This window comes from Salvelinus namaycush, chromosome 3 (assembly GCF_016432855.1).
Source record: "Salvelinus namaycush isolate Seneca chromosome 3, SaNama_1.0, whole genome shotgun sequence".
Taxonomy (NCBI): Eukaryota; Metazoa; Chordata; class Actinopteri; order Salmoniformes; family Salmonidae; genus Salvelinus; species Salvelinus namaycush.
Window position 1 is genome coordinate 71049430 of NC_052309.1, and position 13082 is coordinate 71062511.

The window sequence follows — 13082 nt, forward strand, 5'->3', positions numbered from 1 at the left end:
CTGGCCGCAGCCCGAAATGTTGATTTCTCCTCAGATTCCTCCACTCCACTGCTCTTCCTCTCAGGAAGTCTGGGCCCACACTTTTCAGATGACATTAAATCACTATCCCTCTCTCTTCAGGGTCGTATATGTACCATCTGAGGGTGTATGTCTATCAGGCCAGGAATCTCATCGCCATGGACAGGGACAGCTTCTCAGGTGAGGAACATCATATAATGTAGATAAATGGATAGCTCACTTTTTTTCAACTTACCAAGCGGTTTGTTGCATCCATTTGTTTGTTAGCTAGTTATTGAGCACTGTCCACAATCTCCTGGCTAGCGCATTTGAAACATCTAAGCAATGCTAGTGGGAACAGACTGGGTTGTTTCCACTAGCCTTGCATGGGGAAAGAGAGAGGTGGAGGTGGAAGCGTAACCCGATCCTTACAGCAGTTGTAATTGAACCACTAGCTGTTTAAATCAGTTTTATCAATACAATGACTGTGCTCTGGTCTCCTGCTTCAGATCCCTACGCCCATGTGTCCTTCCTCCATGTGAGTAAGACCACAGAGGTCATCAGGGCCACTCTGAACCCCACCTGGGACCAGACCCTCATCTTTAATGACATCGAGATCTATGGAGACCCCCAGACCATTGCACAGAACCCCCCCAACGTGGTGCTGGAGCTCTATGACAGTGACCAGGTGGTATGTACCCTATCGTACCCTCACTTACCCTACCAGTTGTAGTGTATTAGCGACACTTAGTGGTGTAATACCAGACGAGCACTGTACATACATGTGATACACTTATGTACATGTATGTGGTCAATGTGTGTGACCACCACTAAGTACATTTCAATGAATCCTGTGAGTCCAAGTCAAGTCAAGTCAATACATTACACCCGTCAATTTCCATCCACTGCCTGTTCACCTGGACTTATTCACCTGTGCCCTGTTAAGTCACATCCAGCCCTGTCTATTTCAACAGTGTCATATTGTAAGTTCAAGAATATTTTGGTACCATTGTTTTTGACTAGTGCAAGCAGTTGATACTTGTCTAGCTATCTGTTATTCTTATTTTTTTTAAGCGTGTATGTTGGAAGCATCTGGGATGAGTGCACTGTCCTTGAGACAAAAAATAACAAAATAACTGTTGTTTTTGTGTCACGCCCTGACCTTAGATCTTTTTTATGTCTCTATTTTGGTTTGGTCAGGGCGTGAGTTGGGGTGGGAGTTCTATGTTTTGTGTTTCTATGATTTTCTATTTCTATGTTTTGGCCTGGTATGGTCTCAATCAGGGACAGCTGTCTATCGTTGTCTCTGATTGGGAACCATACTTAGGTAGCTTTTTTCCCACCATTCTTTGTGGGAAGTTGTCTTTGTTTGTTGGCACTATTGCCTTTAGCTTCACGGTTTGTTTTGTATGGTTTATTGTTTTTTGTCAGCGTCATTCTGAAATAAAGTAAAATGTACGCTCACCACGCTGCACCTTGGTCCTCATACTTCAACAGCCGTGACAGTTTGTTTTTCTTTACTGTTACTCTTGTACTATTAGCTAGTCATTTTTGAAGGTTTTACTTGAAATTATCTGGATATGTGGTTGTTTACCTACTTTAGTTGAATGCACTGATTGCAAGTCGCTCTGAAAAAGTGTCTGCTAAATGTACTAAAATGTAAATGTAGATGCTACATATCCCTGTGCTGTGTCCAACTCTCAGGGTAAAGACGAGGCCATGGGTCGCTGTACGTGTCCCCCTGTGGTGAAGCTGAACCTCGGCACGGTGGTCTCCCCCAAACTGCTGTGGTTCCCCGTCACCAAGAAAGGCCGCAACGCAGGAGAGATGCTGGTGGCTGCTGAGCTTTTGCTGAAAGACAAGGTAAAGTACTACCCAGCTAGCATATAATGTTCTGAGAACCGTATGTTTCTTAGAGCTTGGTAAAAGCTTTGTGGTCCTATAGTTATTTTGTATACAACCTTCCCGCAACTTTCTGGGAATGGTGCAGGATAGTTACTTGGCTTTGGAACATTCTCAGCACATTTAAGGAACCTGACAAAAAACGGTATTTTCTTGGGATTTCATTACTTTAACAGAACGTTTCCTAAAAGTTCAAAGATGGTTACATTCAATTAATATGCTGGTAATGTTCTAGGAACATTCTCCAATTTGTTTGACATTGGGAATGTTCTGAAATAGTTCAGAGAACGTTAAGAAACAACATTCTTCTGTGGGAATTTCAGTACTTCAGAATAACTTTTCCTACAGGTTTCCTCGTGGTTCTATTTAAAGTAATGTTCTCAAATTGTTCGGAGAACGTTAAGAACTTTTTTGTAACGTGCACAGAACGTTTTTAGAATGTATGTTTAAAACATATACATTCCGTTCTTCTCAGCATCAACAAAACTCTCTCTATCCTTTATTTTGTTAAGTGTGTTGGCCGTGCCCACCAATTGGCCACACCTGCTCTTAATGAGTACTTGTTTCCTTTGAAATGGGGTCTGTTTGAATAGACTAAAATTAACAGCTTTGTATGAGTTTAAAAAAAAAATATGGCATGCTAGCTCCAACCTGCTGGTGCAGTGGGCTAATTCCATGGATAGACAACAGAAGCTCATAGGTTTGCATCTCACTGACGCTGTGCCACAATAAAAAAGAAATGTGTTTGCATGATTAATGCCTAAGCAAATTCATTTTCATGTGTCCTGTCTGTGCTTGGAGTTCAAAACAGGTAACCCAAACTAAGCTAGCAGTTTTATTAAAAGTCTCAGAACATTATTTAATTGCCTTCAAATAACCTAGAATTTCCATTCTTAAAGTTTAGAAAACCTCACAGGAAAACATTCAGAGAACCGTAATAAAACTTTCTCAGAACCTCCCTGCAACTTAAAAATGTGTTCCCAGAACAGGTGAAATTTTCACTTACGTTCTAAGAACGTGGCTTCTCTTATGGCTTCTCTACCAGAACAAATGGGAAACCAAAAAAGTACGTTCCCACAACTTCCAATGAAGCAAATATGCTAGCTGGGTAGTGCCCCGTGTTGCAGTGTTTTTAAGGTGAAAGTAGCTCCTAACCACAGATCTAGGATCAGATTGCTTTACCCCTAACCTCAAGCGCCAGGTGGGTGGAAAATATCTGACTGTGTCAGTGGTTGGTGCAACTTCCATCAACTCCAGTCCAGGTCGAGTTACTGTAGAGCACTTTTTTGTGAACATCACTATATGAAATACATTTAATTGATTGATTGATGTGTATTACTTTTAGGCCAATGAGAGTGACTTGCCCCTGGTGCCCCCCAGACGAGGAGCGACGCTCTACATGGTTCCTCAGGGAATCAGGCCTGTCGTACAGCTTACCGCCATCGAGGTGAGGCCTCAGGCAGTCCGTCAAACACATACTCACATGCACGCTTGTGCATGCATGAACTCATACACACACAACACACACACACACACATGAACACACACACAAGCACACATTCACACACATGAAGACACACACACATTCTCCTCTATGTTTCTCTTTCTCGTGTGTGTGTGTGTTCATGCACACTCGTGCTTGTGTGTGTGTTTGCGTTGTGTCCTAGATCTTAGCCTGGGGTCTGAGGAACATGAAGACCTACCAGTTGGCCACAGTCACCTCTCCCAGTCTCATGGTGGAGTGTGGGGGGGAGGTCGTCCAGACGGCCGTCATCAAGAACATCAAGAAGAACCCCAACTTCCCCGGATCTGTCCTCTTCTTTAAAGTGGTACTGCAACTTCACTTCAAACTCAGTGTACTGTATAACAGTTCTCTCTATGAGATATACTATTAATATCAGGGACTGGAAGGAAAAGACAAATGCTCTCGATTGTAAACAAAGGGACTGAATGAACATGACATGAATGTACTATATTTGAGTGGTATTTACTGGTATTTTCAGTGTACACCATAAAATGGATACGTACTGTAGATTTGTATCCAAGGTGATACTTAACTAGTTTGGTCTCAGATATGTTTGTGTTTGGCATTGACAATGACCACAGGAGCTGGCAAGACTGCTCAAACAGATCTGGGACTAGGCTAATCCTTAAAGCTAAAATCCACAAAAGGTGTCACTGGTCACCCCGCAGGTTGACGTTTATTGTCCTGGAGGCAGAACTGAGCAATTTCCCCTTAGATAGGAAAGGGAAAAGGGGATACCTAGTCAGTTGTACAATTTAATGCATTCAACTGAAATGTGTCTTCCACATTTAATCCAACCCCTCTGAATCAGAGAGGTGCGGAGGGCAGCCTTAATTGACATCCACGTCTTCGGCGCTCGGGGAACAGTGGATTAACTGCCTTGCTCACAGGCAGAATGACAGATTTTTACCTTGTCAGCTCCAGCAATCTTTCGGCAAGCTGCAACGTCAAAATGGGATCTTTTGTAAAAATTCATGAAAACTAAAATGAGCTATTTGGTCTATATTTAAGGTTAGGGTAGGCATTAGGGCTAGCAGTGTGGTTAAGGTTAGGTTTAAAACAGGATTTTATTACTTTGTGGCGGTGCCAGCTAGTGACCACGCTGCAGAGCTACCTCCAGAAAATGATTCATGACAAAAACGCTAATCTGCGGTCGCCCCAGGCACATTTGTTAATGATTTTGTAACGAAGGAGATGAGCATCCATCATGATGGTAAAAAGTACATACTCTGATGTTCTATTGTTCCTGCAATGATGTCAGAACCAAATAAACAGCGTTCGTTGTTTGAAATAACGTCTTTGTTGTAATATCTCAAATGGACGTGGAAGTATCAGCACTATAGATTCCAGCTTTAAGGACCCCGATTATTGATGCATTTTACATCCCAATAAATAATTACTTAGGTTGAAATGTTTGACAACCATTAAGATAAACCAGTTTAAATGTCTCTGCATTGATATTATGCTTTCTGTTGAATGGATTGATTGTCTTCGATTTGATCCTATAGTTTATGCACTAATTGTAAGTCGCTAAGAGCGTCTGTTAAATGTCTATGTATATGTAAAATGTAGTTTCTATATCACTGGTAACACTGTGAGTTGTCTGAGCCAGGTTAACCCTACCCCCCCCCCCCCCCCTACCCCCAGCTCCTACCCAAAGAGGAGATGTACACCCCTCCCATCGTTCTGAAGGTGATGGACCACCGGCCGTTCGGCAGGAAGCCCATTGTGGGCCAATGTACCCTCTCCCTGGAGGAGTTCCGCTGTGACCCTTACGTCACCAATGCTGAGGTGGCCATGTCTTCCAAAGGTACACGCATACAAACAGAACCACGTATGCACGCACACAAATACGCATGAACGTATGCACGAATGCGCACACAGATACACACACGCAACATTGCTGAAGTATTGTACCCCCCTCATCTATTTACTACCCCCCTTATTGTCTGTTGTGTATTGTTGTATTAGTGGCCATGATGGCAGCAACTCAAGGAGACATCATCATTAACATGGAGGATAGGCCCATCCTTAATACTGAGGTAGCTACTGTAAAACTCATAAAGGACTTTACCGTATGAGCTTGTCTTAGTGTTGTGTTGTTATATCAGAAATGTAGCCTGGGTGCCAGGCTGTTTCTGCTGTATTGTAAAAATAGCTTGGCATGACAATGAGTGACAAAGAGTTGACAAGATAGTACAAACAGATCAAAATGTGTTGTGTGGTTACACAGTCTGATTTTATTCTGTTTTTCTTCTTAGCTCCACAAAGAGAAGGTGAGATTTTTCCTTTCTTTTATGAATATATATTATCAAGGATGGAAGGAATCAAGGATTTGATGGCTTGTACACTTCTGACAGAGTCTAAATGTGCTCTTATTGAGGCTTATTTGAGTCTGCCTGTTTTGCAGGAGGAGGAGGCAGTTGACTGGTGGAGTAAGTTCTATGCCTCTGTGGGAGAGCACGAGAAGTGTGGGCCGTACCTCAAAAAAGGATACGACACCCTAAAGGTGCAGTAAGAACGTTCTACCACTTCTGTCTCCATGACTGAATGGTTTCAGTTTACCTGTTTAAAAAAAATCTCTTTAGTCTTACAATGGTCACAAGGACTGTTCAATGGACTTTTTCCATCAATATTTAACACCCACCTGGGTTTTACACGACAACCAGTATAATGGTGATGCTGTGAGAAATGTGTGTTTTCTTATATGTATGATGGTGTGAATTGTGTGTATCGTCTCAGGTGTATCAGGGTTGTACATACGGTCAGGTCCCAAATTATTGGCACCCTTGATAAAGATGAGCAATAAAGACTGTATAAAATTCATAATACAAATACTGAGCTATATTGTATGCTCAAAGAAATTGGTATATTATTTTATATTAATTTAATTGTTCAGAGAAAGAGATTTTGTTAACAATAAACCTTAGACCATTCCTCCATACAGAATATTTCCAGCTCCTGGAAAATCATCTTGCAATGGCCATCTCAGTCTCCGGACTTGAACCCCATTGAAAACCTGTTTGAATTGAAGAGGGCAGTCCATAAGCGTAGAGGAAGGATATCAAGGATCTGGAAAGATTCTGTATGGAGGAATGGTCTAAGATCCCTCCCAACATGTTCTCCAATATCATAAAACATTTGAGAAAAAGTAGTATTGAAAAGGGGTGCCAATAATTTTGACCCCTATCTTTTTTAGATTTTTTCTCATTACTTGTTTAACAAAGTCTCTTTCCCTGAGCAATTGTATTAGAATAAATAACAATATAGCTCAGTGTTTGTATTTATTTTATACTGTTTTTTTTGGTCATCTTTATCGAGGGAGCCAATCATTTTGATTTGTGTGTGTGTTTCAGGTTGTGTGACGTGTGTTTGTCCTCAACATATTAAGGTATGTGTCCTCATGTGTATAACAGTGTGATGTGTGTGTTTTCCCAGGTATATGAAGGGGAGTTGGAGGAGGTCCCAGATTTCCGAGGGCTGACAGATTTCTGTAAAACGTTCCGACTGCAGCGGGGGAAGACTGAGGATGAGGACGACGACCCTTCAGTGGTCGGAGAGTTCAAGGTGATCACAGGCCTCTTTTTCTTTACATAGAACCAATGATAAAACATTCTTATTTTCTCCACTTTATATGTGAACCCAGCCTAAGTATTGACACCTCGCCTGACTTTTGACCCCTGACCCTGCTGGTGTCTCCTGTCCTGTAGGGCTCGTTCCGGGTGTACCCCCTATCTGATGACCCAGAGATGCCAGCCCCGCCACGGCAGTTCAGAGAGCTGCCTGAGAGCGGGTTGCAGGAGTGCCTGGTCAGGATCTACGTGGTGCGATGCATGGACCTGCAGCCTAAAGACAACAACGGCATGGTGAGTGGACGCCAAACACAGTCTAACAGACTCTACACACCGAGAACACTTCCAACGCGATCCTGGATAGGCATATGTCAAAAGCTGGATTAAATTCAACTTTCAGCTGAGCGTTTTTGCAGTGCATTTACATAAGTTTGCCCCTCCCCCTCACCAACCAACAGTTCTCATTAAAATACATGACTTATATAGCCTTTTCCCACGATAACACATACCATATTTTAACATTTGTGTTTGTATTTGTTTTTAGTGTGACCCTTACATCAAGATCTCGTTGGGGAAGAAAACAAAAGATGACAGGGATGACTACAAACCAAACACCCTCAATCCAGAGTTTGGCAGGTAAACATTTTTGTATTTTATATTTAACCTTTATTTAACTAGGCAAGTCAGTTAAGAACAAATTATTATTTTACAATGACGGCCTACAGTAGTAGTTTTAACTAAAACCTTCACTTACAGAAAACTGTCAAAATGCCACTGAAACTGTTGAATTATTGAATTAATTAATGGATGGATGGATAAATGAGTTATTTTGAAATGTATAAAGTTGTTTCAGTCAAGTGAAATCAACAATGCACACAAGTGCATCTGACCAAGTTAACCTCATCTCTTCCTCCTGTGTCAGGATGTTTGAGCTGTCCTGTTTCCTCCCTCAAGACAAAGACCTGAAGATAGCCGTGTACGACTATGACTTGCTCAGCCGAGATGAGAAAGTGGGAGAGACGGTCATTGACCTGGAGAACAGACTCCTCTCTCGCTTCGGCGCCTACTGCGGCCTGCCGCAGTCCTACTGCATGTGAGTGTGCATGTGTCCGTGTGTCTGTCTGTGCGTCTGTCTGTAACGCCCAACGCGGGAGATGAGAAGCAGGTACAGGGAGTGAACCATTTAATACAGATGTAACGGAACAAGAACAGCGTCTGGACATAAACACAACACGACAGACAATGCTACTACAGGGAACAACACAGAGGAGCAGACATACACTACCGTTCAAAAGTTTGGGGTCGCTTAGATTTCCTTATTTTTGAAAGAAAATATCATTTTTGGACAATTAAAATAACATCAAATTGATCAGAAATACAGTGTAGACATGGTTAATGTTGTAAATTACTATTGTAGCTGGAAACGGCAGATTTTTAAAGGAATATCTGCATAGGCGTACAGAGGGCCATTATCAGCAACCATCACTCCTGTGTTCCAATGGCACGTTGTGTTAGCTAATCCAAGTTTATCATTTTAAAAGGCTAAATGATCATTCGAAAATTATGGTTTTCATTGCAATTATGGTATCACAGCTGAAAACTGTTGTGCTGATTTATAGCAGCAATAAAACTGGCCTTTAGACTAGTTGAGTATCTGGGCATCAGCATTTGTGGGTTCGATTAGTCTCAACATGGCCAGAAACAAAGAACTTTCTTCTGAAACTCGTCAGTCTATTCTTGTTCTGAGAAATGAAGGTTATTCCATGCGAGAAATTGCCAAGAAACTGAAGATCTCATACAATCCTGTGTACTACTCCCTTCACAGAACAGCGCAAACTGGCTCTAACCAGAATAGAAAGAGAAGTGGGAGGCCAAGAGGACAAGTACATCAGAGTGTCTATTTGGCAGCTTCATTAAATAGTACCCGCAAAACACCAGTCTCAACGTCAACAGTGAAGAGGCGACTCCGGGATGCTGGCCTTCTAGGCCGAGTTCCTCTGTCCAGTGTCTTGTTCTTTTGCCCATCTTAATCTTTTCATTTTATTGGCCAGTCTGAGAAATGGCTTTTTCTTTGCAACTCTGCCTAGAAGGCCAGCATCCCGGAGTCGCCTCTTCACTGTTGATGTTGAGACTGGTGTTTTGTTTTTTATTTATTTATTTATTTTTATTTCACCTTTATTTAACCAGGTAGGCCAGTTGAGAACAAGTTCTCATTTACAACTACGACCTGGCCAAGATAAACCAAAGCAGTGCAACAAAAACAACAACACAGAGTTACACATGAACAAATGTACAGTCAATAACACAATAGAAAAATCTATGTACAGTGTGTGCAAATGCAGAACACTAGGGAGGTAAGGCAATAAATAGGCCATAGAGGCGAAATAATTACAATTTAGCATTAACACTGGAGTGATAGATGTGCAGATGATGATGTGCAAGTAGAGATACTGGGGTGCAAAAGAGGAAGAGGATAAATAACAATATGGGGACGAGGTAGTTGGGTGTGCAATATACAGATTGGATGTGTACAGGTACAGTGATCGGTAAGCTGCTCTGACAGCTGATGCTTAAAGTTAGAGAGGGAGATATAAGACTCCAGCTTCAGTGGTTTTTGCAATTCGTTCCAGTCATTGGCAGCAGAGAACTGGAAGGAAAGGCGGCCAAAGAAAGTGTTGGCTTTGGGGATGACCAGTGAAATATACCTGCTGGAGTGCGTGCTACGGGTGGGTGTTGCTATGGTGACCAGTGACCTGAGGTAAGGCGGGGCTTTACATAGCATAGACTTATAGATGACCTGGAGCCAGTGGGTTTGGCGACGAATATGTAGTGAGGGCCAGCCAACGAGAGCATACAGGTCGCAGTGGTGGGTAGTATATGGGGCTTTGGTGACAAAACGGATGGCACTGTGATAGACTACATCCAGTTTGCTGAGTAGTGTTGGAGGCTATTTTGTAAATGACATCGCCGAAGTCAAGGATCGGTAGGATAGTGAGTTTTACGAGGGTATGTTTGGCAGCATGAGTGAAGGAGGCTTTGTTGCGAAATAGGAAGCCGATTCTAGATTTAATTTTGGATTGGAGATGCTTAATGTGAGTCTGCAAGGAGAGATTAGAGTCTAACCAGACACCTAGGTATTTGTAGTTGTCCACATATTCTAAGTCAAAACCATCCAGAGTAGTGATGCTAGACGGGCGGGTGCGGGCAGCGATCGGTTGAAGAGCTTGCACTTAGTTTTACTTGCATTTAAAAGAAGTTGGAGGCCTCGGAAGGAGTGTTGTATGGCATTGAAGCTCGTTTGGAGGTTTGTTAGCACAGTGTCCAAAGGGCCAGATGTATACAGAATGGTGTCATCTGCGTAGAGGTGGATCAGAGAATCACCAGCAGCAAGAGCGACATCATTGATTTATACAGAGAAAAGAGTCGGCCCGAGAATTTAACCCTGTGGCACCCCCATAGAGACTGCCAGAGGTCCAGACAACAGGCCCTCAGAGTTCAGTGTGTCCAATCGATCTGAGAAGTAGTTGGTGAACCAGGCGAGCCAGTCATTTAAGAAGCCAAGACTATTGAGTCTGCCAATAAGAATGCGGTGATTGACAGAGTCGAAAGCCTTGGCCAGGTCGATGAAGACGGCTGCACAGTACTGTCTTTTATCGATGGCGGTTATGATATTGTTTAGGACCTTGAGCGTGGCTGAGGTGCACCCATGACCAGCTCGGAAACCAGGTTGCATAGTGGAGGAGGTATGGTGGGATTCGAAATGGTCGGTGATCTGTTTATTAACTTGGCTTTCGAAGATTTTAGAAAGGCAGGGCAGGATGGATATAGGTCTATAACAGTTTGTGTCTAGTGTCTCCTCTTTGAAGAAGGGGATGACAGCAGCAGCTTTCCAATCTTTGGGGATCTCAGACGATACGAAAGAGGTTGAATAGGCTAGTAATAGGGGTTGCAACAATTTCGGCTGATAATTTTAGAAAGAGAGGATCCAGATTGTCTAGCCCAGCTTATTCTTAGGGATCCAGATTTTTCAGCTCTTTCAGAACATCAGCTGTCTGGATTTGGGTGAAGGAGAAGCAGGGGGGCTTGGGCAAGTTGCTGCAGGGGGTGCTGAGATGTTGGCCGAAGTAGGGGTAGCCAGGAGGAAAGCATGGACAGCCATAGAAAAATGCTTATTGAAATGATCGATTATCGTAGATTTATTGGTGGTGACAATGTTTGCTATCCTCAGTGCAGTGGGCAGCTCTTATTATCCATGGACTTTACAGTGTCCCAAAACCTTTTGGAATTAGTGCTACAGGATGCAAATTTCTGTTTGAAAAGCTATCCTTAGCTTTCCGAACTGACTGAGCATATTGGTTCCTGACTTCCCTGAAAAGTTGCATATCGCGGGGGCTATTTGATGCTAATGCAGAACGCCACAGGATGTTTTTGTGCTGGTCAAGGGCAGTCAAGTCTGGGGTGAACCACAGGCTATATCGGTTCAATGTCAACATTTTTTGAATGGTGCATGCTTATTTAAGACGGTGAGGAAAGCACTTTTAAAGAGCAACCAGGCATCCTCTACTGACGGGATGAGGTCAATATCCTTCCAGGATACCCGGGCCAGGTAGATTAGAAAGGCCTGCTCTCTGAAGTGTTTTTGGGAGCTTTTGACAGTGATGAGGGGTGGTCGTTTGACCGCGGACCCATTATGCACGCAGGCAATGATTTCTGAGATCCTGGTTGAAGACAGCAGAGGTGTATTTAGAGGGCAAGTTGGTCAGGATGATATCTAAGAGGGTGCCCATGGTTATGGATTTAGGGTTGTACCTGTTGGTTCCTTGATACTTTGTGTGAGATTGAGGACATCTAGCTTAGATTGTAGGACGACCGGGGTGTTAAGCATGTCCCAGTTTAGGTCACCTAACAGTACGAACTCTGAAGATAGATGGGGGCAATCAATTCACATATGGTGTCCAGGGCACAGCTGGGGGCTGAAGGGGGTCTATAACAAGCGGCAACGGTGAGAGAATTTGTAACGGTTGTCCTCCTCCTCTTCGTCCGAAGAGGAGGAGTATGGATTGGACATAATGAAGTTTATTAAAGTAAAGACGAAAACCGAAAACACTTCAACAAACTACAAAATAACAAACGAACGTAGACAGACCTGAACTATGAGAACTTACATATAACACGAAGAACGCACGAACAGGTACAGACTACAACGAACGAACAAACCGAAACAGTCCCGTGTGGTGCAACATACACAGACACGGAAGACAACCACCCACAAACAAACAGTGTGAACAGCCTACCTTTATATGGTTCTCAATCAGAGGAAACGTCAAACACCTGTCCCTGATTGAGAACCATATAAGGCTAATTACAAACGACCTAAACATAGAAACACATAACATAGAATGCCCACCCCAGCTCACGCCCTGACCAACTAAACACATACAAAAACAAGAGAAAACAGGTCAGGAACGTGACAGAATTGTTTCTGGAAAGGTGGATTTTTAAAAGTAGAAGCTCGAATTGTTTGAATACAGACCTGGATAGTATGACAGAACTCTGCAGGCTATCTTTGCAGTAGATTGCAACTCCGCCAACTTTGGCAGTTCTATCTTGTCGGGAAATGTTATAGTTAGGGATGGAAATTTCAGTATTTTGGGTGGCCTTCCTAAGCCAGGATTCAGACACGGCTAGCACATCCAGGTTGGTGGAGTGTGCTAAAGCAGTAAATTAAACAAACTTAGGGAGGAGGCTTCTAATGTTAACATGCATGAAACCAAGGCTTTTATGGTTACAGAAGTCAACAAATGAGAGTGCCTGGGGAATGGGAGTGGAGCTAAGGGCTGCAGGGCCTGGGTTAACCTCTACATCACCAGATGAACAGAGGAGGAGTAGGATAAGGGTACGACTAAAGGCTATAAGAACTGGTTGTCTAGTGCGATCGGAACAGAGAGTAAAAGGAGCAGATTTCTGGGCGTGGAAGAATAGATTCAAGGCATAATGTACAGACAAGGGTATGGTAGGATGTGAATACAGTGGAGGTAAACCTAGGCATCGAGTGACAATGAGAGAGGTTTTGTCTCTAGAGGCAC

General features: G+C 43.0%; 1 protein-coding gene across 1 annotated transcript in view; it reads left to right on the forward strand.

The window, feature by feature from the left end:
- LOC120044015 (myoferlin-like) overlaps positions 1-13082 on the forward strand; it is a 59962-nt gene that overhangs the window by 36038 nt on the left and 10842 nt on the right. Inside the window, exons 31-43 of the mRNA XM_038988609.1 lie at positions 121-198; positions 507-688; positions 1702-1860; positions 3245-3346; positions 3567-3728; positions 5072-5234; positions 5396-5466; positions 5686-5700; positions 5835-5933; positions 6863-6991; positions 7135-7290; positions 7541-7632; positions 7919-8089. Coding sequence (XP_038844537.1) covers positions 121-198; positions 507-688; positions 1702-1860; positions 3245-3346; positions 3567-3728; positions 5072-5234; positions 5396-5466; positions 5686-5700; positions 5835-5933; positions 6863-6991; positions 7135-7290; positions 7541-7632; positions 7919-8089 — 1579 coding nt within the window. The remainder of the gene's footprint in view (positions 1-120; positions 199-506; positions 689-1701; positions 1861-3244; positions 3347-3566; positions 3729-5071; positions 5235-5395; positions 5467-5685; positions 5701-5834; positions 5934-6862; positions 6992-7134; positions 7291-7540; positions 7633-7918; positions 8090-13082) is intronic.